Below are 26,316 nucleotides of genomic sequence, written 5' to 3'. Positions count from 1 at the left end.
TGTCGGGAAAAGGTGGCCTAAGAGGAGGGGGGGAGAAAAAAAGGATATGCGGTTTTGTCGGATGGAAGGGCATGAGAAATAAAGGGCAAAAAAATCCTGAGACTGTATGTGCTTGTGCGCATGCGTGAGTGTAAGTGAGAGAGAAAGTTTTCAAAAAAAATGGAGGAAACACAATCGTATCAATATTTCAAAAAGTTGGCTACAAGCCCGAGGTATTCACTATGTGTCAGAGATTCGCTCAACAGTAGACGGTGGAAGAAGTAGGGCCTTCCAGTCCTTAATATATAAGCCACAGTATTAGGTTTCACTTTTACTGTCAAGAGCAGAGGAAAATTGAGGCTGTGGGTTTGGAATATATATCTGTTTTGTGGTAAAAACCTTGGGATAAGGTGAGCACAAGAACAAACAGAAGTGGGTAAAAGTGAGAGAAAGGAACAAAACGAGACTTTTTTGAAAATTTCATCCTACGCATGCGTGGAATAATATAAAACTCTCTTCTCCGCATTTCTTTTTTTATTTCCGGTGACGGCTGCTCGCTCCTTAAAGTTGGATGTAAATTTTATGTTGACTTTGTTGTCAAATTGAGCTCTTCTCTTTCTTCTGCTTTATTCCTTGCCAGCCAGCCGACAGCGTTTTTTACATCACACGTGCGTAAATAATTTTCATACTTTAAGCATATGCATGCCAGTTTCGGTAAACACCCTCTGCTACAGTTTCCTCTATAGAGTTCATGAACATTTATATTCAACTCACTTTTCTTTTGTTAGCGGGGCCGCTTTACTCCTCCCAAAAAAATAACCATTCCGTTGCTCAACACAACAAGCCTCATGCTGAATATCTCTTTAATCCGATCAGTTCAATTCGAAGGAAAAACTGGTAATACAGTTGGCGGTAGTTCTTGCGGAATTGAAAAGTCTTAAAGTAAAGGTTCACATTCTTTTTTTTATTGTAGTTATTCTCCATCCTGAAGCCTAAATTTTGGTCTTTTTCTGTCCTCTCATCTAAAATTGATTGAAGTTCATCTATTCCCGCACCTTCGAACTCATACAGTTATTTATTTAAGGTAATAAGTGGGTTATAACCGTATTCACAGTATTAGAAGCTAAAACAACTGTTTTGAGCGAGAGTAGATTTTCCAGTTTAATAATGCAAGGGGGGCCAAGTAAAAATATTTTATAAATTTTTTCTATTTTTTTTGTTTAAGGCGCGTCAACATCTGAAGCTCTCATGGCATTTCTGGAACATTTTACACGTGAATTTACCGTACATCAACGGTGGTCAACAACTCAACTGAACAGATCTGTCGGATACAAATTAAACTAGCAATCTATGTTCCAGTAGTACACAGCGTTCTCTGGTTACTGACTCCAGCTGAGCTGTAAAAAAAATCTAAAGGCACAATTTAAATTGTACTCGCTGCAATGATATTATTTTTAACAATTTTGAATAGGTGCAATCATGCCAAATATTCTAAACTAGAATTACCATTGAAAAAAACACTATAGAAGGTCCCCTGCATTAGAAAAAGTGATTTTTACAAAGTGTAAGGGCCAAATAAAAGTCAATTCGATTATTATATTGCACTTTAAAGATTTGATTACACATCAACTAAATCATTTCTCTAATCATAGATTAAAGAAATAGTGACAATAAAAACCCCAATCCGCTGCGAACTTACAAGATCTATTGTGACCTCATTTAAGTGTTTATATTTGTAACAGATTGTAGGCGTCTGTAAAGTGTAAAACAAAATGAATATTTGTGTGGGTAAAATGGCCCAGAGTTTGCCTGTGGGGTACCTAAACCAATGTTTTACGCCCACATCAACTTCCTCAACAGATCCATCATTATTATTATTGTTAGTAATGGTGGGTTGGCATATCCGCAATATACTAGCCAGGAGCGCTTAGATCATTGAATATTGCTTCTTAATAGAAGAAGAATAGCTCAGAGTATTTCCAAATGAAAGCCAATCAGGGGTCTAATTTTAAATCACCAGATTTTGCTATCTGTTCTAGTTTGAAGGCATTCTTCAGCTGTAATACTTCCATTTTTAGATGGACGGTTGCTCCTAACGTCTCAACTTTTATCAAAATGGTTGTCATATGTTTCATTTTATTGCTTCCACTGTCTCTCTCTAACACACACAGAATCCAATATACCGGATGTTTTGAAAGGATAAATGAAAAAAAAACGTAAAAGGTTTTAAGTCCAACTGAATCAGCAAGTGAATTTAAATAATTCTAAAATCAAACATTTGTTTTATCATTTAAAAACAGATATAAGAGAGTATTTAAGCTGAACTTAAAAGCTGTTTAATGGTAGCAATTAATTGAATTACACTAATAAAAAAAAAAGTCAGTATGCCTTTGAAATGATTAAAATGAATCCCTTACTAGGGCTCTCGGCTTTAGTAACTTTACCGCCCTACATAAAGTGCCCTGCAGTAACCCCAGCCGTACAAGCTTTTGCCTAGATTTAGTCGATCAATTTGCCTTGTGTGGTAATTACCTGAGCTGGTCGTTAGGGATTTGTTAAATTGTTCTGTTTCACTAAGATGGAGAGAGAAAAAGCGGTTTACCTCATTCAGATTATTCAATTAAGAATTTTTTTTTAAACTAGTGTAAATATTTTTTTGTATTCGGGGTTGTTAAAAACTATATTCAAAGCTAGTGAGAAGTTAGTCTTCTTCAATCGCCAGATTATTAGCTCTGGCGATTACTACTAAGACGATTGTCCAGAATATTTGGGGAAAAAAATGTTTTTGCTCGTTACTGGTGTTATATTTTTTGGACTTGGTAATTTTTCTGAACTCCCAAAAATGTATCGACCCCCATAGACTAGACTGTCTTATTATTTCAAACTCCTAGCTAACAAACTTATAATAATGCAAATAATAATGAATGTAAGTTGAAACATTAATAATGGATAAACAATGGTAATGTGACTTTGATCAGGGTATACTTCGCTCACGATGGGTGGCTAATAGTAAACTGTGGTTGTGTTTTGACTTAAATGTGATGAAGCCTTGGTAAAAAGCTATAGAGCAATATAATATTAGTAGAAATAGGTGACACGCAAAGCAGTTGCAGAATATTGAAGCTGCAGAGAGTCTAAAACCATCTTTATTCATGAACTAGAGGTTTCATAGGATGATATCGCCGGTAAAATAGATAAAACGACTCTTCAGGGATGGCTGTTTAAGGCCCCATGGAGGATGCAATCATATTCACTAACTATAAAAAGGAAAGGAGTAGACAATTTGAGATCTAGGAGGCTTAGTCATGTAATTTATGAGAGAACGCTAGCCACCTCAGTATGCATAGTATTGGGAGACGTTCCAGGAAAAAAAAACCCGATTTTAAGTAAGGTTCAGACGGAAGACTTCAGGAAACCATTCTGCTGCTAGTCTTGCTCGATAAAATGTATAAATGAAAGAAAAGGTCGGAATCAGACTACCGAGTTTCTATTTTTGCTACCCGGAGCAGACTGGACTTATCACGGAAGTTAAAGCCGAAGTTATTGAGACAGAAAACATGATCATCGAGCTAATCATACTAAACAAGGCAGCAAAAATTAATGACTTAAAAAAGGCATTTTAGTATTTTTTGGACTAAGTAAGATTATTTTACTTAAAGGTGTTTTTGTATCGTAAGATTTTCCGTTCATCCCAAGAAAAACGTACCAGATATGATTTAAGAAGAAATAGGTTGCTCACTGAGAAACAAGATAGGATAGATTGGGGAAAAGAAGTTGTGGTTTTACTCTTGGATTAGTTTTTAGAAGCCTCAAAGAGGAAGAGCAGGAGCCTTCCTTAAGGCGTCAATATTAGCAATAAACCTTTTTCATACTAGCTGTTGAAGGGACTCAATATATATATGTAGCGCACATACACGCACCCAACACATTACCTTCCTTTATAAATTAGATCCATTTTATCGCAGCTTCCCGTATCAGAGGCCTAACGCTCTAGATCCACCCATCTGAGCCAGCCAGACGTTTCCTCTTGCCCAGCCTCCTTGATCAGAGTAATTGAAAATAACATTTTATTGCTCTATAATCTTATTACTGGTAAGCTTTCCCTGTAAAAATAGAAATGGAGAAAAGAGCTTTTCCTTACATCACCTTTGTGGCATTACTGAGTGTAGAAACCAAAAAAATGTATGTTTTTTACAGAATGTGGTTTTTAAAAAAAGTAAAGTAATGCCTATTTTTTCAGGTAGACTTTTAACTTTTTTTTATCAGTGGTGATATCTCTTGGAGTCTCTCTTCTTGAAAGCCACTCTAGCCACAGTGTGGTGATAGGGAGTGTCTTAGGTATCTAGGAAGCAGCTAGCTTCCTAGATAACTGGATCCACCTCACCTTAAAATAAAACTGTATTATTTTATCTGTGGCCCACATTGATTTATTTCAAAGCGCTTTTTAAATTACATTTTCAATGTAATTTAAAAAGAAAAAAAAACAATATGAGAAAATAAATCATATTGCTGGTTGAAAAAGTAGTAATTTCTATCACTTTCTCTTTCTCGCATTAATTTATGCATGTTCATCCTTCTATTTACCACCCTGCCATTTAGAAGGGCTAAACGAAAATAAAGGGTCCCAGGGTAATATTTCATTTCTTATCAGCATCGTCAGCAAAATGAAAAATTAGTTACTCCAACTCACCTACCGTCTATACTTCATCTTTACATCATCTTCCCTCCACCAACAGAACTATATTCTACCTTTCAATACCTTTCCATTTATTACCCAAATATTCAATCAATGAAATTATTTTGAAAAGATTTAGTTCTATTCTAAATTGAGCAATTCGATATCATTGAATATCTCCACAATTCTAATAATTAATAATAATCTTTATTAATTTAAAGTTGAACTTTTGTACAAGAGTTTGCCAATAGATTATAACATAGTTATTGTAACACATAACATTTAAATTTAAATTGAATTTAAAGGGAAGCAAACAAGTTTTGTATGATCAATTTATAGAAAAGAAATTGACAGTAAAATAAACTTAAAACATACTTGAGATGACAAGAAAAGTAATACGAAAAAGTAAAAAGTGCTAATAATATCATGAGGTTGATTAAGATAGATTATTACTACATGAATGTTTGCAATGATTAAATACAAAAATAATAAATATAAATTTGAATGAAAATAAACATTTCTCTTTTTTTTACCAGAATTAAATTTGAGGTAAGTACACTTGCACAGACCAGAAAGCATTCTAATAATTCGGAGTTTCTAATTAATTGAATTGATTTGGAAAAAACAGGTGTTGATAAATTCCTGCAAAAGCACAAAGTATTTTAAATTCTACATGAATTGAAGCCGTACTTGCAAAGATGAGGTCTTTAAAGCGAAACCTGGTGTTCATGCTTGCCATGCATACAGATTATCCAGGATATTGCTTCTCTTCTTCCTGAAGTTCAATATTCAGGCTTCACTATATTGTACTAGTATCATATCTATTTTATCTTCATTCTTTCTCCAATGACTCAGTTGTGTGCCAGCGGCTCTTCTATCCTTAAAAAGAAAAGGTTGTGAAGATGTTACCACAGTCTTCCAGGTATTTCTTACCCCGTGACTAAGGACCTGACCTGTAAAAAAGGGACTAGAAATTGAAGCGGGCTCGAGTCTTCACTCGCTCATTTGAGGATTATCCCCTCGCCCAACCTTTTCTCCGTAATTCTTTGGAGGATGTCCTTCTCTGCTTCCATAGTCTTTCTTATCACCAAATTTCTAACCCTCTCTAAACGGGATTTTCGAGCGGACCTTCTCCATTTCTCGGTTGCCAACAATTTTCCTCTCTCTTGACTTCCTGGAGTCCATGTTTCATTACCGTACTGGATAATGCTTGCGACTGCTGAATTGTATATCAGCCTTTTAACTGACGATAGTATATTGCTGCTCCACAGTAGAGGATTAGGCAATCCTATGGTTCATTTGAGCATTTTAAAGGTTAAAAAAACATAAGCTACTTTACAGGCTTCTCTTTTAAGTCACATCTTTGTTGGGAGAATTCCCCTAGTTGGTTCATATCTTCCCTACTCGCTCAAAAGGATCCCAAATGAAAATAAACTCCTTAATGAACAATTTTCTTTTTCCTTCCTTCCTTACCACCCTCTATCCCCACGCTTTTCTTGGAAAAGTTTCCTAATATTATATCGTCTAAACCATAATGTCTGTAAAGGAAAAAATAAGCCTAAATTAATTAAAGTGCTATCTCTTTTAATTCTTTAAAAAGGTGAAAATAAAATAAGTGGTACATACTGAAAGAAGTTTTATATTAAAATTAGATGATTAAAACTGGTCTTGGTAATGTTAAACGGTTGTTCATTAATCCCTTTCTTGTCTTTTTTGAAAGAAAGGCAAAAAAAGGAAACAGGGAAAAAAGTGGAAGGCAAGGTCTAAATGAGATTCTGAAAATGAAAAGAAACACTGAGAACAATATTTCCCAACTTTATTTTCCTCTGGAGGATAAAAAATCTAAAGTTATCATTTTTATCATTTTTTTGTAACATTGATAAAGAAGATATTTATGGCCAACTAGTCTAGTTTGCGCAGCCATTATAATCGAATATGGCTCACTTTCATCTATGTGTGAGTTTATGGGCTCTAAAAACCAAAATCTAATGTTATTTGGAAACGCTTATTGTATCTTTTTTTTGGTAACAAACGAGTAAAAATCATTCCAATCTCTTTTGTCATTTCTTTAAAGTTACAACACTTTTCGCCAGGACGTTACTTGCATACGTATCATGTTGATTGTCAGTCTACTCTAACAAATTAATATCCAGAAATAGTTTCTGTTATTAATTTTTCTAAATATCAATAAATAAAAACACAAATGCTCCTTGGATATTCATTTACCTTTCAAATCAACCATGTTTAAAACTAATGCAACAAACGTGATTTTATGATGGAAAACCAAAAAAAAGCAAAAGAATTGAAACCTTTAAATAATATTGTTTCAGAAGTAATCCGCTTTGGGTATTTTTTTCTCCCCGGGGGCGGAAATAACCAGAGTGGAAAGAAAAATATTGCAAATTTTTTTTTCATCTAGTGCAAGGAAATTCTGTAAATCCAATATTGGAAAACTATAACTGTAATAAAGATGTATTTTTCGAAGCGGAAATAAAAATTATTTCTACCCTGCCACAGAGTTATAATGGCGTACTTCCGATTTCACCATTATGTTTAGGGTCTTGGATCATTTTTCATTTCCAGGTACATTACTCTGGCTTTAGAAAGGATTTTTTTATATATATTCCAATTGTTTTTGTAAGGCTTTTATCCGAAAATCTTTTCTTTTGTTTTATGTAAGGAAAAAGGAGTTTCCTTTTTTGACGCTGGTATGTGATATTTCCCACTTTATACTTTCTATTACTAGGCGAGGAAGTCATGTTAATTTCTTATTTTGATATTTAATTTTTTTAAATTAAAAGTGTGTTCAGTATGTGGCCCAGGTGGTACTATATCCTTACTTTAGGCATCCTCTATTGATACCTAAATGATCACTATCTCTCGTTTAGTGTTTGTGATTGTGTATGTGTATATCCTCCGTAACTCAAACTAGTTTTCATTTAGGTATCAATAGAGGATGCCTTAGTAAGGATATAGTACCACCTAGGGCCTCATACTGAACCATTTATTCAGTTTTTTGTAGATTTTCTCATAAATCCAACGGTTTTATTTAAACTTATCGTACCAATCGTCTTTATACGTTGATTTCAAATTTTTATTGGAAATATGTTTGCTGGGTAATTTGATTAGGGTACTTCTGGAAAAGCGAAATGGTGCGAAATTCCATCAATGTGCCATTCTTCTACGTATAATATACAGTCGTCATTCGCATCTTGTATTCTGCAGATGAGGGTTAAATGCGTTTCTAAGATTAAGTTCGAAGTACATTTCTCCAGAAGTATCTCTGTACTTAAAAGATTGTTTACTGTCTCAAATATGGTCCCCAGGCTGTAAACTTCGTATTAAATAAATACATATACTCGTATACTACTAGTTTTTTCTCCTTAGCAAGAAGTACGAGTTTATTTTTTTATTTATTTATTTATATAAAGTGTCTTTTGAAGCCTGAGTTGCTGATTATAAATTTTTTTGGTGTCTGACGACTCTTCAGACGGTCTAAGGACCATGAATATGTCTGTCTGTGCTTTTGTATTTGTATTTCAAAGTTTATAATTATCTAAAACTTTTTAATAAAGTCATTATTTTTTTTTATTTTTTTTTTTTGGCGCATCAACATCTGAGGTTATTAGCGCCCGGAGCTTTTTCCAGTGCACTGCCGGCCTCCGGACAGTGTTCTCTCGTTACAGACAACACTGTCCATCACCGGACAGTGAGCTGTAAGAAGCTCCTAGGAAGAGAAAATCTAAGGGTCAGCTGCTGGATTCGAACCCGGGATCTCCGCGTGGAATACTATTATTATTATTATTATTATACATCCGTTTAGATTTATAACACTTACTTTTCTTTGCGGGAAAAAAAATTGTTTAAGTCAGTTCTAACAGAGGAATTGGGGCTACGCAATTCTGTACGATTACAATTAGGTGTAATGTTCGGTTTTACAAACTATATAATGTTGTTAAGAATTAAAATGAGTCAAATTGGAGGAAATGTAAATAGATTTATTAATAAACTTTTCAATTTTAATAGAAAATTATTTATGTTAGTTGATTTATATTCTTTTGTATCAGTTTCCCATGTAACCGAAATGGTTTGATTAGTAATCGTTTGTTGGTTTATAGGATATTGTTGTAGAACCATGTTTGTCAGCATTGAGATTACAGTATTGTGTGTCGTTTGATATTTTACGTATAACATATACGTACATATATATGTGTGTTTGTATGTGGCAACACCACAGTAAATTTGTCCAAATATTTAGTCTATTCTATAGGAACTGTTCACCCTGATAAATTCATTAACATTTTGGTATTAGATTTACGTATTGTATTCACTATTGATGTTCCAATATTTTACATTGAATTTTAAATTGAGAGCACAATAAGACCAGATAATAAGCTTTTCTGTGAAATCAGACAACACGTAGTACTTTGTCAATGAATTGATTTCACTGGTTTGTAGTTTTGTTTTTTACAAGAATGGTTCCCCTGATTTTATTTGGCGGTAGTAATCCTCTTATAAAATAATCATGAAATTTCTGATTTCTAACCTCTCACCTGATCATGCCTCAACGAGCTACGCAATACTTTTTCCATGTTTTCACCAAATTTTTGAGGCATGATCAGGTGAGAGTTTCGTTCTGTTGAACTTGGGCATAATATGTTGGTTCGCACAATCACTTTGGTTTGATATTCTTTCTCAGGGAGTTATTTTTATAGTTTAGTTGGGTTTTGGTGGAGCCAATGAACTCATGCTGTCCTTGCTAGTATCTTTTTGAATGATAAACTTGTGTATTTATTGTTGTCCATCCATCTTTTTCTGGCAATTTCTAAAGCTTTGAGAAAATTCAATTAGCGGATTTTGGCAGGTGAAAATAACTAGCCTAATAAAATTCCATTTCCCTTCGTTAAAATTTTATTTATTACAAAAACAAAAAAAGAGGGGTTGCCCTAGTGACTTTGTTAATGATGTCATTGGCGACGAACTGAATATTGAGTATAAACTGATCTCCTAGAGTTTCAACCACACAATTAACTCGTTGATTACAGAGAGCACTAAAAGCTCGCTTTTGTTTACGCTATATTTTTAAATGGCCACTTGAAATTTTATATTCCATGCTGGACCTGTAAAAAGGGTGGTATTTAATAACTATTTTGTTTATAGAAAATAGAAGTCAAGTACCTGTAGGATGTGGCGGCCATTTATTATAGTTAGTATCGTATAACTAACTAGCCACACCTTTGCAACAAAATATCTGCTGTAGAGACTTCATATTTGATTTTCTGTTTAGGTACCAGAATGTAAGACTGGACCTTTAAGGGGAGCCAACAGCCTGTGGCAACTGGAAGGGTCATTAAACAGGATTCTGAGAGAAGGATGAAATTAAATTCCCCCTCTAAAATATTGTGTTTGTCTTTAATCACGAGGGTGATTAGACGACATGCTCGCGCTTGATAAGAACTACATGAAAAACAAAGAAAAACCTTCTCATGCCTTTAAAACCCCTTAAAGCCGTGCTTGGGGGGGTAGTGGAAAAAAGGCAATTTTATGCAACAATTATACAACTTTGCTTTAACCTAATGCAGTGGTTCCCAAACTGGTCCGCGAAACACTTAACATTTTTAAAATAATAATATATTTATTTGACATGCGGACGCGTGTGCGGCGACGCGTGGTGAGTGGGATGTCGAGCTTTACGTAGAGCGCCTAAAAACAAGTCCAAGAGTCGACTAAAAGCAAATGATGATGGGCGTGTCGCTTTGAGCAATCTCATGAATCCCAGCATTATCCATCTTCTTAAGAAAATGCATGCTCAAAAAAAAAATTGAGTATGAAACTTCTTTCCAAAATGTTAAGTAGTGAAAATATAAGTCACTTAAAAAGCTACTTGATTAGGACAGCCCGTAACTTTCTAGGCAGCCGCCGTTAAGGGTTTTTTTTTACATTCACCTTGGTTTTGAACTGTTTTTTTGTAAAGGGAATATTAGTTTTAGTATTAATTTGGGTTCAAAAACTGTTGTAGACTTGTACAGTATCACTTGTGAACACATTTAAGATTGGATCTCTCAGCTAGCTTTTCAGCAGAACTCCCCTAGCAATACATAACCGCGTAAATTGAGCCAAAAAAGAAAAACGTAACCATAACCTAAAGTATCCTAAACTAAAAAACCTAGGAGAAACTTTCTTTTAAAGGCCCTAAAAAGGCATGTACGATCAGTTGTATCAAATTAAAGGAAATCTTTGGCATCGCTTTCAACAAATTATCAACAACGACAAAAATGTTTAACAATGAGTAAAGTGCCGCATCCTGTTTGTCAATTATTTAATTTAAACCTTATTAAGACGCTCCTAAAGGAACATTAAAGGAAAACACTTTGTCATATTCAGATACATTAAAACTTTATTTCCTGTGACAACCGAACACATAAACCTGGACGACTGCAATACTTCCTCTGAAAAGGGTTAAGAGTTAGAAATATTTGCATTTCCTTTAACAATATATAAGATAGAAAATCATACTTAGAAGTTTTCCTTTTTCCACCTTAATCCGAATAGAAATAGCTTATGTTGTATGTATAATATCAAAGAAACAGAGTAATGGTGGAAAAATTTTCTGCAGTCCAATAATAAACTATGCTTTCATATTTTTCTAAGAGCGTAAAATTGCCAGTTGAACTAGAAAATATTACCAAGATTTGTGAAATATGAAAATCATGGGTGGCGCTGCACCAGTTCTTTCACTTCTACATTTTTTCCACTGGAAGTGGATCTAAAATATTTTTTTTTCTTCTTGGGAAATAATTTTTCTTTTTATTAATAAATAAATGTTCCTTCGGCACTAGGTACTATCCCACCCAACTATAAAGTCTGGAGTCCTCATAAATCATTTTTGTCGGTATTAGTTTTCCCATTCCAGGTATTGGTAACCTGGTATCGAATCTATTTTACCTCTTTATTTTCTTTAGCGACCCAAATCATCACTGCAACCTCTGCATCAACATTATTGCAGAGGCTAACAAGTATTCTGAATAGGGTATACCTTTAAGGTCGTTGGATATATTGCTTTCGACTCTTAGCAATGCCAACTTTGTGAGTGCTCAGCGCTTTTTGTCAGGAGTATCAGTTCATTTGTGCTTCTATTATCTTCACCTTTACTAATAGAAAAAACGCTTAAAATTAGTATAAACATTTAAGGCAGTGCCGGAGTAACAGAGAAACTCTCTTTTATTGATTGGATACCATAAATATCACATCATAAATAGGATACCATAAATAGGTCATTGGCAGCATCGTTCTGGAGTCGAGTCTGCAAAACTATAATCCAAGAGACAAGCTCTAAAAAGGTTTATATATATTTTTGTCGGGGGGAAATCTTATTTCTATTTTTGATGGTCTGTATTCGTGGTACCCCCGGAAAATCGCTCCTAGGAGCGGCCAACGATATATCTCTTTGTACGGTATGAGTCCAAGATTGAGATAATCCCCAATCACATAAGTCTCCATTTTGCTGAAGGAGTCATCCTCAGTGTAGTTTTCCAGGAAGATTAGAAGAAGAAGGCTGACAAGTTAGAAAAGGTGAAAAAAAAAAACAGTAGGACTCCTGTAAATGAAAGCGTATGTTAGTTTTTGTAAACGTCTGCCTTACCAAGTCAGGGCAAGCCCAAGAATAGAAAAGTTGCAACAACATTCTTCGGAAAATTGGTACAGAAAATTTTAGACCAAGAAAAGGCTACGATATTTTCATTTGTGATTAAGGACGATTACTCTTGCCTCCAATGAATGATACGAGCACACTATCATCCTTGGTGTCTAGACTTGATGACGTTCGACATATTGAGCAGTCAGTGCTAAGTACTTAGATATACTGTGTTGGAATGCCAGATACTAAATGGCTATAAAAGTGGCTAGATCCGTTTAAGAGAATAAAATACATTTTAGCCACTTCCTTATCTATCTTCGGCTTTACACTGCTCACTTAAGGAGAATTTCTGGCTCAACTTTAAGCTCAGTAATGAGACGTTAATTGGAAAAGAGATAGAAGGATTCAGACAGTTAATCCCAGGACCCTTGGTTAGTGAAAAACTGATAGGGTTGCTCCTTTAGATAAGGTGCATTTTAGGGCTTCCTCTATCCTCTTTGTGTGTGTTTGACGTCAGATTTTATGCGCCGCTTTCAGCAGAATATAGCTGTGAAGAAACTATTTTTTGTTGAAAGTTCACTAGAAATTAGGTTAAACTAGTACACTGCTGGATATATTGTGGGTGTTTGACGTCAGATTTTATGCGCCGCTTTCAGCAGAATATAGCTGTGAGGAAACTATTTTTTGTTGAAAGTTCACTAGAAATTAGGTTAAACTAGTACACTGCTGGATATATTGTGGGTGTTTGACGTCAGATTTTATGCGCCGCTTTCAGCAGAATATAGCTGTGAAGAAACTATTTTTTGTTGAAAGTTCACTAGAAATTAGGTTAAACTAGTACACTGCTGGATATATTGTGGGTGTTTGACGTCAGATTTTATGCGCCGCTTTCAGCAGAATATATCTGTGAAGAAACTATTTTTTGTTGAAAGTTCACTAGAAATTAGGTTAAACTAGTACACTGCTGGATATATTGTGTGTGTTTGACGTCAGATTTTATGCGCCGCTTTCAGCAGAATATAGCTGTGAAGAAACTATTTTTTGTTGAAAGTTCACTAGAAATTAGGTTAAACTAGTACACTGCTGGATATATTGTGTGTGTTTGACGTCAGATTTTATGCGCCGCTTTCAGCAGAATATAGCTGTGAAGAAACTATTTTTTGTTGAAAGTTCACTAGAAATTAGGTTAAACTAGTACACTGCTGGATATATTGTGGGTGTTTGACGTCAGATTTTATGCGCCGCTTTCAGCAGAATATAGCTGTGAGGAAACTATTTTTTGTTGAAAGTTCACTAGAAATTAGGTTAAACTAGTACACTGCTGGATATATTGTGGGTGTTTGACGTCAGATTTTATGCGCCGCTTTCAGCAGAATATAGCTGTGAAGAAACTATTTTTTGTTGAAAGTTCACTAGAAATTAGGTTAAACTAGTACACTGCTGGATATATTGTGGGTGTTTTAAGAACCAGATCAGATAGTTTCGCGTTGGTGTAAGATTGACTAAATTGAAGATTGTGTGTTAGATATGAAAGGGATGAAAAATATTTGTATTTCAATTTGTTAAGTCCATCACCTCAACTTTTATCTTCATGTGATTAGATCTTCAGTGTCTGATTATTCCGTTTATTGTAAGATAAAGACAACTTGATATTCAAAGATTTAGCAGAGATAAATCCTCAGTATTATTTTGTTCCGTGTCAAATGTCTACAACTTAAGTTTAATAAATTTTTTATTGATTACATTATCACAATTATTTGTTACATTTACTGGAATTTTCCAGAGAAGATAATTAGTACTGCATTCTGTTATAAGCAATGCACATGCAGGTAAACAAAGTAGTTGCAAAGTGTTGTAAGTTTTTGAATTAAAATGAACTTTGTTGGAAGATAAACCAGGAAAATGTTTTACAGTTTCCTCTTTTTTCCCTATTTTTTATGATCATTGTTTTAACATATGTGACTTTCTTTCCCAGTTCATTATTTTTGTTAATAAATGTCCCGTTCATAATGAACGTACGGGATGCAATTAGTGAAAGAAAATGGACTGAATTGATACCTTTTTTAAATTGGACAGAAAAAAAAGTTAAGCTTTTTCTTATTAAAACGATGCCTTATTTTTCCCTGTTTTTCCGGTGGGTATTTTTCATTTATTTTATAAGCAAAACAGAAGCTCCTCAGTTAATTAGTCGAAATCGAAGGCTATGATATCTAAGGCTCTAAATCTTACAACTCGAGGAACATTTTCAAAATCACCTACAATCTTAAAGCATTGAATTAAGCATGGAAGCATTGTACTAAGATTGTGAATCTAAATTTAAGAAAGTCATTTTTAAAGAGATAAGACCATGTACTAAGTAATAAAAAAATCTGCCTTTTTTTGTTTCTTGCAGATATCCGAAAAGTTGGATGTCACGTATTGATCAAAACCAATTGATCACAGATGATGAAGATTTTGAAGGAAGCGGAGCCACAGCTGATTATGGTAGCTATGAGAACTTTGATCTATTATTTAACGTCTTGAAGCTATTTTGGAGGATTATATTTTAGATTGACCTTTGGGTGGATTTGTTAATTCTTTAGGGCGTCTCTGTAAAAATAATATAATATAAATACGGCTTGTAGAGTAGGTTTAACCACAGGCAAACTCGTAAGTTCAATCCAAGGTACCATGCGATACGTGCCGGGTAACATCTCTCCGTTAAAAGCGAAGGGTTTTCGCGTGAATCAGGTTCTAGGGACGGCGGGATACGTTGATCCTAGAAAGTTGTTATCCAAGTGCCGCCTCTCACCGCTCATTCTAGAACTTCCCTAGAGAATTTGGGTTCCTTTCATCAACTGGGTTGAATGGAGACACTATAGATCTGATTGGTCGTTATGCAGAATCTAATAAAAACAAAAAAATACCTATGGATCAGTGCTAACATGTTCCCTAGAAGAACAGAGAATGCCCCATAAAGATATATGTATATATAGAGATGCTTCATTGTGCAACGTCCGTAATTGCATGCTAGATCATACTTAAAGAAGCCTTTGCTTAAATCCTCTCAGTTTAAACTAACCCTGATCTTAATTAATAACCAAACGTACCGATTCCAGTTAATTTTGTAGCCTTCAAAGTAGCCGGCATTATTTTATTGGATTGGTTAAGGACATAAGAGATTTCATCCATCTTAGCATGATTGGTTATTGAAATTCGAGCCAGTTTCTCCTATTTTCATCTACCTGGAGTATGGAAGTATATAACAGAAGTTGTATTAGTGGAAGTCAAATTTTTCTATTCACAAGCTGAAGGTGGATGACATCTGGAAAACAAAAACCAGTTTGCTAGGATAGATGAAGTCAAAAATATTGTCCTGCATTGGGTGATAGGAATGTTCGTGTCCAGTTTGATATTCTTGGATACGTAGGAACCTCTTACATCTCGTTGAAGGTGATGGACAGAGTTTTTTTTTTGGCATTGGCTTTCGCCGTACAGCCAGCATCGTCTAGGTGCTTATCACTAGAATATCACTCACTCTCCATTATAAATACATTCGCTTCACACATTCATCCCTCTACTATATACAACTATTTACATAAACTACAGCAAATGTATGGAGCAGTACTCTGTGCTCCTGCCATCCTTATAGCTTAACCGAAATTAAAATCACGTAATCCTTCTCTAATCATTTTCTTCCATCATTCTACAACTTTTAAATACATTCATACAGAGTTGACTGCCATTAAAGTGCTCTAAGGCGGGCAGCTCGCTGAGAAGGAAAATTATCAATTCAAAAAACTTACGGCTCTAACCTTTATTACGTAGTATAAATAAATGAAAGGTAATCGACAAGATGGGTAAAGTTTAATACCAGCAGTTGAAAGATCGATTTGTCTGGGGAAATACTCGTAGAGATATAAATTCCATATTAGCGTTATTTCGCTCCATAGGTGCAAGCAGACTTACGATTGCTTACGATGTAAATTGGTACTCACCTCCCCTTTGGTCTCGGAAGTATTTACAGCGTGATATTGAACGTATTCTCCAACGTATGCTGACCGTAAACCCACCATAAAGTATTGCGAAAGTATTGTGCAATGCACGTGCAATAATTTATTATTTAAAACATCTAGCCTAAATTCTAGAACGAATGTGTTTTAAATTTCCAAAATAGCTGTGTGAATCAAACACCTCTACTCACCACTCACTACTCTCTCGAATTTAATTCCGCTTGTTTGAAATTTATATCTAATTGATTTTTCAAAAATTTAATTTACATTTAATTTATCACTGTATTCTTCCCTCCAAACGTGGAACTTTTGATAAATTAGGTTTAATTAAAATTGTTATTTCTTAAAAAAAGGAAAACGAAGTTAGACATATCAAACGCTTTATTGAACTATCCAGAATCCGCTTCTGATTGGTCCAACAGTATTTGTTGTTTTATATTGAATACAATTTATTTAGATTTTTCTTTATTACTCCCTTCTACTGGAAGAGTTTTGTAATTAACAGAAATCATTGGTAGAAAAAGTTTATTGATTTATCGAAGCTTTTTGATTAAAATGCCAGACAAAAAAAAATAAAAATTTGGAATAGTCATTGGATTTAGCTCTTGCTATTATTGTCGACGTTCTAGATTAAACGTTTAAAATTACGAGTTGTGAACTTTATTAACTCTTTTCTAACTCATATAGTACATGTTAATGAAATGCGTCTTGAAAGTTTACCTTTTGTGGTTGTAGAAAGGTGTGGCAAATAATACTTGCAATATGAGATCAAGCAAATGTCTAATTGGAAGATGGCATCTGCTTGATCGTTGTCTTTAGTTCTAGTTAATATTCCGAAAAGCCATTAAATCATTGAACCTAAGACGAACACCTGTGACATCTTAAACCTGCGCGATCTAATGCGGCTTTGAACTATCGTCCAGCAACCTCAAAATTGCGCTTATCTACCTGACTGTTATCAGTTAACTCTTATCAGACAAGACGTATCATTGAAGGTAATACGTTCGCTCTGGATTTCCTCATACTAGAAGCTCTCCCTCCATACACAGAGCTCCAGTATAAAGTGAATTCTTCGGAGATACCGGCCACTTTTCGTTATTTAAGTCACAAAATATAAGAGTAAAGACATCAGATACTGGAGTACATTAAAAAAACAAATTTTGAAGATGTTAACATTTACCACGATAAGAGTATTTTAAAGATGAACTATACCCCTTTTCATCCTTCTCACACTGACGCAGTTTAATCTTCACAGCTTCCCCTTCAAGAGAGATAAGACGAGAGAATAGTTTAAGAATAATGGATTAAGCGGTTCTCCGCTCACGCTGTAAATACTTCCAAGACCAAAGGGGAGGTGAGTACCAATTTACATCGTAAGCAATCGTAAGTCTGCTTGCACCTATGGAGCGAAATAAGGCTAATATGGAATTCATATCTCTGGAATATTTCCCCAGACAATCGATCTTTCATCAGCTGGTTTTGCACTTTACTGGCACCCATCTTGTCGATTACCTTTCATTTATTTATACTAATAAAGGTTAGAGCCGTAAGTTTTTTGAATTGATAATTTTCCTTCTCAGGGAGCTGCCCGCCTTAGAGCACTTTAATGTCAGGCAACGCTGTCCTTCACGTTCAACGAGATGTAAGAGGTTCCTACGTATCCGAATAATGGAATAAGTGTTATGTATAGTTTAATAACTGTATCCACCTACATACCGTTCTAGGAAATTATCTCAATCCGGCTACGAGTTAATCGTATTATTGCTCTGTATCCTAAAATGTCGCAATATTAAATTAATTTTGTGTTTCAACAGCAACTGCTACAGAATGGACTGAGTGGTCAGCATGCAGTTCAACATGCGGCCTTGGAGTACAACACAGGAAGTCTTTGTGCGTAGAAGATAACTGCATAAAAAGGAAGGAAACCAGGCCGTGCAATTCTGGTCCATGTTTTAATAGGCGCAGATCGAATTCTGGTAAGAAGCCAATACTTATTTGTAAGTTTATCTAAAAGATGTAATAATCAATATTCGTAATGAATAGTCTGGATGAACATCATTAATAACATCTTTTCTTGTCATTCACAGACATTCATCACGTTTACTTGATGTGCAGTTGGTAATTAGATGATAAGTCCACTTAAAAAAAAAATTATATTTAAAAACGCTCTACTTTATTTTACGTTTTAGCTAGTTCGCAAAGATAGTCTAGATAGAATTTGACATAGGGCGTCATGAAAAATCTAGATTTCGTAACGACAAAGTTTGGAAACTGCTCCATGTTATTTAAATATATATATAGTCATATTTGCTTATATTTAATGGCATTGACTTCCGCTTTCTGATGTTCTCTCAAAGTCTAATCTTGATCTAACGTCATAAGCTAGCATTTCAAATACTTTAAAAGCAATCCACTTTAAAACCAGAATACAAGAAACATTATTGTTGCATGTAATAATGACATAAAGCTACCTTTTGTTTTCGTTAATCCCACAAAGAGGCGAGAGAAACCATGTATAAATATTTGAGCTGCATTGACAATGAAGCGGTAAACCGCACTTGTCATTTAGCAAGCATTCACCCTCACATAATATAAAACGCAAACTTGTATAATTGAGTTGAAGTGGTATAATAAGACCACGTCATTTTGTCTCTATGCGCTTATCTTCAAATAAGAGTCAATAGAATTATAAATAATCATAAATCAATAGTTGGTTTTTGAGATTAACTAAAATCCATAAACAAAATTTAAATATTCGTTTTATAAATAATTTGAGATCTTCATTTTGATTTAGGTACCACCACGGGATCCGACAAAATGCTTTCTTTTAGCCTCTTTGTTTCTGTTTTTTTTGGGGGGGGCGTTTTCTTGAAAATGACTTCAACCGACTCATCAAACTTGTTACACTAATTGTTTTTGATTAAATCTACAATTTGCTTGAAATATTTGCCCAGGAAAATTCGATTAAGGCCCGTTTTTGGTAGATATCGAGGTGGTTACGTTTTTCAATAAATTTATCGATCAAAAATAGTCAGCCTTTAATCTTAATTGCACTAAACGAGGTTTGGTAAAGTAGTATGCATAAGCGTAGTTGAGACCACTTGATCCCAGGTGTTGGAAGCCCTTAAGGACTGGCCGAGGGTCGTACTTGTAATACGGCTCATTACTCTAGTCTCAGGTTTTGTTATAACCATGAGAAGAATTTTAGAGAATAAAAGTCATGAGAGTGGTTTCACAAACGTTCTTTACTTCCTGCCGGTTGGTCTATGTCGCCGTTTTAACTTATCTCTAGTGTCCTTTTCTGCCATTTTACTTAACCAGAACAAATTGTTATTTACCGAACAAAAGTTGGTTTCTGTTTTGTTTTTTTTTAGAATAAAATTATTTAAACCAGAACAAAGTTGTTAAGCAATGGAACAATTCAACCGATCATTAAAGAAAATAGTTCAACTCGCCCCCAAAACTTCTTGTAAAACAAAAACAAGTTTGTGATTGTTGTTTTGGTGTAAATGAAAAGAGTAGCGGAGGAAATCTACCATGGGCTAGAACTAATTTACATGAACATTGGAATGTTTGTATGCTGTTTGCAAAGATCTATCTAGACAGCGTGCTAACAATAACACTGATAAACTTCCATAACAGTAAACTGCGCTTTAAAACATCAATGTAGTTCTATTCAACTTGCTCTTCAAATTTTAAATCTCTAAACTAGATAATTTATTCATTCATCGTCCGCTAGCCCTTACTTGCCCTATCCACTTCCATCTCTCACTAACAAAAGCTGATATTAAAATACACACATCCTCTAACTTTTGTACAATATTACAACTCTAATGGACCATTTTTACTATATTTTATAATGCTATAAAATACCGCTCTCTGAACAACGTTCTCTCTAGCCAGACAACACGGTTCATTGCTGGACACCGAGTAAAGAGTCATTCTAAGGGCACTAACTAGCTGAAATCCGGTTCTGATATCAGGGCCATCCTATTTAACTAAGTCCTTCCCAAAACGTTAATTGGAGTGATAAATTTTGAAGCCGTTCAAAAAATAAAATGTTAGAATATTTTTATCTATTTTTTCACGAGCTGAAAATCCAAATTTATTAAACAGAATTTTAAAAACATCTTAAGAACTCTGTTTCACTTTTACAAAATTTAGCCAATCCTTTTTAATAAATCAAGAAATGTAAGTTTATTACATATTTTATAAGAGATTAATGAAAAAGTTTCTAGAGAATCAAATTACAAACTATTACAATGAAAATAGATTAACAAACCAATGCAGAACTCAGTTTGGAGCTTAGGAATAAGGAATAGAAGAAAAGAATTAGAACAGAATAAAATAGGTACAATAGGATTTAGCCGGGCTCCCTAATTGGTAGCAACCTATTCCCTAATCGAACACATATTTCACAATAGAGTCTTGTGCTTCCTCCCCTTGTAACGTAACTCCTAAGCCCATTGATAAAAATTGCTTCTTTTTTTTTTCTGTTTGGAAGATGGTTTTGGTAGGAGGTTGAATGCGGTATGTAGAGGACTTAGGGCCGGTGGCCAAGGAGGAGATCCTACATCGATTTACCAGTAAAGGTCCCGTTCTTGCTCTCCACCCGCTGGGCCGGCTGAACTTGCTCTCTATAGAGAACGGGGATAAATCCTTTCCATCCCTCTGCCGAACCGCACCATTCTGCAAACAGTTCTCATATTAATTGGGTCACGTTCGGATTTTTTTTAATTCCCATTTTTTCATTGTATTTCCCTTTCTATCGTCTCACGATTATTATCTTCTCCTATTTTTTTTTATTTCTGTGATGAAGATTACAATCAAAACATTAATAACTTGGCCACCCACATTGAGTTATTAACATCATTCCCTGCTGAGTTTTCACAATGATATCTAAAGAAATTGGGAAATTCTCGCAATGAAACACAATTTTCTAGCTAGGGAAAACCACAAGAAGTCCACTAAGGACATAAAGTGTGCCTCTGACGTAATCCATGTTTAATGTCCCAGGACTCCAAAAAAAAAAAGCGAAAAAGGGCACCCTGAAGCTTACAAGAATTTGCATAGATCATTTCTAGTGATGGTAATACTTCCTCTTATAACAATAAGCAGAAGTGCGACATAACGAGCGTAACGATACATAATGCATAAATAATGAATTATTTTGAATAGGTAAGGCGGCTAGAGCTGTGATGAAATTGCATTCAGATAATGCAAACTATGTAAGGCTTTCACTGTCTTAGTAGCTCCTCAAGTCGGACGCAATTTGTGCTGCTAACGTTGCTGCCAAAGTTTAGAAACAGTAGCGACAGTGTATAGCTACAGGCGGCATTTCTTTCCCAAGTCGCAGACCGCACACAAGATGCATTATGCATGAGAAAGTTAAGTTAGGCCGTATAAGTAGTAGTATTATTATTATTATTATTATACAGTTGCACTCTCACCAAGGCAGTGTTTGTATGAGTGAGTCAATGTGAATAGAAGAGTAGAGTGGAAATGTCAAGTGTTGTAGAGGTCACGTGACCCAACACCTTAACTTTTCCACCTCCCTAACACTTCATTTTTCCCTTTATTTATCTCCCTTCGGGGTTTTCGGCAAATAAAAGCAGCCAATGCTATAGCAGAAATATTGCGTGACTAGAGGATATTACGAGCACTAGCAGCATTCACCTTTCATCGCCTTTATGATGGTTGTTTCCATTAGCCTAGAAAAGTACCATTATTCTTAGAAAGAAACTAAAATTGTTGTTAAACATAACATCGAGAATTAGTGCTATCAAAAATTATTTCTGCCATTGTAGTCATCAGAAGAGCCAACTCTTAAGGAATTTCGCTTATTTACAATTTAGAAGAACAAAGTTTGGTAGTATTTTTTTAATTGTCAAGCATTGGAAATTAGCGAAAATGGAATTATATAGTTACAATGTAATACATAATATAATGATTTTATAATAAATATTGCAATAATTTCTACATTTTTTCCAACGGTTTAGTAGGGGGTCTTTTTGTTTAAAGAAAGGTCCTGTCTAAAGGTGAAGTCTGTTTTAAAAAAGAAAACCTTTTATTTTCATTAATTTTTATATTTATTTATTTCATTGAATGTGAAACAAGAAGTCTTCATGACTGGATGTATATTTATTTATTTCATTGAATGTGAAACAAGAAGTCTTCATGACTGGATGTATATTTATTTATTTCATTGAATGTGAAACAAGAAGTCTTCATGACTGGATGTATATTTATTTATTTCATTGAATGTGAAACAAGAAGTCTTCATGACTGGATGTATATTTATTTATTTCATTGAATGTGAAACAAGAAGTCTTCATGACTGGATGTATATTTATTTATTTCATTGAATGTGAAACAAGAAGTCTTCATGACTGGATGTATATTTATTTATTTCATTGAATGTGAAACAAGAAGTCTTCATGACTGGATGTATATTTATTTATTTCATTGAATGTGAAACAAGAAGTCTTCATGACTGGATCAGCCGGAAGTATGTCGATTTTTTGCCAATCTTTTCTCAAACTATGTACCTAAATAAAAAAGTTTTGGGGAAAAAACTATTTTTCCTAAATTTTCACTATGTATTGGTTACACCAGGAAAAGCGATGGATTCCTGAAAAATATAATGAAGATTTTTTGTTTGTTTAGGATTCATAGAAAGTTGATCGGCATACAAGAACCGTCGTTGAAAATGTTTTTTTCTAAAAAGTCAGGTATTAAAAAATTAATTTACTTTTTTTGAGTCTCATTTTGAAAGAAACGCTCAAAAAGCTCCTTCAGTCTATGCTAAGCTAATTATTAAGTCTGGCTTACATTGACCAGCAGCCAAAAGTATAGTGATTGGTCCAAAGAATCATTGATTTTTATTCTTCAATGACTTGTCCCATTTGAACAGTTCGAAACATCTTTCAGAGTCCATTCTAGTACTGGTTGATGGAAAGATTAAAATTGTTTTGAAATGGAATGAAATATTCCATCTATCCCTTATACACTCTCCAATTATATTTGATTTAATATTAATAATGCACGCCCAGGCGAATCGCGGTCTTCAGCTAATAAATAACTAGCTGCTATTTTATTAGTTACTAAAAATTAAAAGTTCTTGTATCGCGCTTTTAAAATAATCATTCTACAACAAGTAAAACAATTTTCTTACTGAATTAACATTCACTACAGTTGGGTTATTTACTCCATAGATGGCAGGCAATGTACAGAGTGTGTACTCCGAGGGTATAAGGAAACTTAGTGGGGTACTACATTGAAGTGTGTTAGGCCAATGTACACAACCATTAGATTAGGCTTGCCAGTGGTGGTAGTAGCCAGTCTTGTCTACCAGTTAAAATACATTAGCAATTACAATAAATGAATAATTTATGAATGCTTTAATTGTTGCTAGGAGCGACAATGTGCATTAGTTTCTCTTTCTCTTTCTCATACACATACACAATACTCACTATCACAATTCTCCCTCTAAAAGTTACATTACACTATGAAAGATATATTCAGAATTTTGATTGATAATGTGCTGAATTGAAAGGAAACCTTTTTGCTTTTAGAGATTACAGATCTCATAGCAAGGGTTGATCTTACTAATTTATAAATACAAAATTTATTACAGTTTTAATACAACATTAATTATTTTGTATATATTGGTAAAATTAAGTACAGAAAAAGTATCAGGTATCATTTAATTAACTAAAGAGAACAATCTCATGATTGTAAGGACAAAATTAGAAAAAGATATAGAAGGATAAATTGTAACTAAAGGCAATCAACTCAATGGTTTATTGCAGAAATGAAATTAGTCTAAAATAAAATAACAGTTAATAATAATAGGAATATTGGCTAAAATGGCTACATTTTATTTATTTTTTAAATTATTATTATGGCTACAGTATATAGTTTAGAAATGTTATAATATAATATAAGGCGAGCAAGGAGCTTCAAGATATTATTGACTTTCTCAGTATCTTGATCATATGTAGTCAATAGATCGGTAATTTTATTACTATTGTCACTAACAGAGTGGTGAGAGAAATACTCAGTGATGAACTTTTCTGTATTGATTGAGTACCGGACATCTTTGGAGTAGATGTAAAATATTATCTAAATCATCATTACATAGTGGACAGAGTCAAGGCAGAATTTGACAGAGTAATTTTGATAATTTAAACGGTTTGTGTGCTTTCCAGAGATAAGTATAGTTGGGAAATAATTCTTAATTTATTTATATGGGACTTCGCTTTTTAAATAGCCTTCACAACCACCTAGCAAACTATAAGTTCTGTAGTGGGTATTAAAAGAACTGGGAACTGCGTCATCCACATCTTTTCCAATTAGGTGATTCACCATTCTCTCCTCCAAGTTATTATAATTGTGCAAAGATAATAATGTGTTTGCAATATATTCTTCAGTTGATGTTACTGACATGGTCAAATCGTTATTGTCTTAAAAAAAATGAAATGAAAAATGAATTTCCTATTAAATGAAAAGGAAAACCCTCTCCAATTTCCCCATACATAACAGTTTTCACGAATGAATGGACAGGACTTTTGTTATTACCAGTTTACAATAACTGCTATTAGAGTTAGGCTTTGGTGGGTTATAGAATTGATATGCGGTTCACTACTACCTAGTGAATCACTTCTATTAAAATAGACGATCCCAGTTCGGTCATATACACCCAGACAGGTATGTTATTCTAAGATTACCTTAATATTTCCTTGTTAATCCTTGTGGTTCATATTGGTTCAGCTAAGGCCCACATATAAAAGCCGCTGTCCAATATTCAGCCAAACCTTTCTATTAAGAAATATTAATGCGGAACATCCCAGTATATAGCAATCGTTTCATAAATTTAATCTCTGTAGGAATATATATTAGTTGGAAAGGTTTTGTTTTTCTATTTCTTTATCAGTTCCATTTTGTTTATTTCCTCTATAAGCGCTTCTTTTTTTATTGCTCATCTGTTTCGAGATTTCGCCTACTACTGCTTGTTCAATCTTTAACTTCAGAGAACTTGTTCCCCAAGCTTAAAGTGGAAAAGTCCGGTTTTTTATTATCCCTGTGTGCGCACTTTGAGAATTTTTTTTGAAGTGAACACAGGTGTAAAAATAACCAGTTTTTTAAGTAGTTCAATGTATGAGAACGAGATTTAAAATAAAATTTGCGCGATCCAAAGAGCAGTGTACATTGACCTTGTCAACGAAATGTTGTAGGACAGAAAAGATCAACAGCCCGTTTTCCTTTGTGTAGAGCTCTGCCAACAAAGAGAGTGCAAGAAAGTGGTCGCCTTACTCTCCCTTTATCTGACAGGAAAACTGTTACCAGTATTATTTAGCGTTTCAGAGAAAAGAAACTCAACACGTGAAAAAAGTTAATGCGCTCAAAAAAACCAGGAGAACGGAAGAAGTAGGAGTGTGTGAACATTTTGCCCACTTTGTCGCTAAACACTTTGATCTTCCTACTTCAAAGATAAGAGTGATTGTGTGACCGAATATTGTGGAGTTTGGAAATAAAATATCACTTTGAAGTTCTGCTGCATACACAATTTACGTGGGTAGATCATTTTCTTTCAGCTTTTTAAACGCCGACATGGTTTTCCGTCAAAAGTATTTTTAACAGTAACACCACCACCACCTTCAATGAAATGGTACCATAATTGTAACAAAAGGTAGTTCTGTTTATCATTCTCTCGTTTTTAATGTTCTTAATTATGAATTAATTAAAATCACGAGATAATTTTAGTTACACTTGGTGAAAGCACTTAAATTAGTGTCTGGTTTATTAATTTGAAATTCAACTTTCATGCTGTGCATCTGTTAAGAGGATCTGTTTTGTACTTAATTTGGTAGAGGTTCCTGTAGGTGTTTATGAAATGTTGAAACCAGATGTACATTGTCAGAGCATTAACTACTGGCATCCCACTTTAAGACAATATATCTCCACCACTTCAGCCTGAAGTCGGTTTTAGTTGTTATGACATTTCCGGTTTCCTTTGTCATCATTTCGTCCTT

General features: G+C 34.3%; 1 protein-coding gene across 2 annotated transcripts in view; it reads left to right on the top strand.

Moving 5' to 3' along the window:
• The window catches only part of LOC141461286 (uncharacterized), a 359,837-nt gene that overhangs the window by 322,794 nt on the left and 10,727 nt on the right, over positions 1 to 26,316 (top strand). For both annotated transcript variants that reach the window (XM_074142197.1, XM_074142196.1), the window contains exons 8-9: positions 14,683 to 14,774; positions 18,097 to 18,258. In XM_074142197.1, coding sequence (XP_073998298.1) covers positions 14,683 to 14,774; positions 18,097 to 18,258 — 254 coding nt within the window. The remainder of the gene's footprint in view (positions 1 to 14,682; positions 14,775 to 18,096; positions 18,259 to 26,316) is intronic.

The sequence above is a fragment of the Rhodnius prolixus genome, unplaced genomic scaffold (genome assembly GCF_049639745.1).
Source record: "Rhodnius prolixus isolate KJV_2025 unplaced genomic scaffold, Rpr scaffold_6, whole genome shotgun sequence".
In the NCBI taxonomy this organism is placed as follows: Eukaryota; Metazoa; Arthropoda; class Insecta; order Hemiptera; family Reduviidae; genus Rhodnius; species Rhodnius prolixus.
This window is presented reverse-complemented; position numbering and strand designations above follow the sequence as displayed.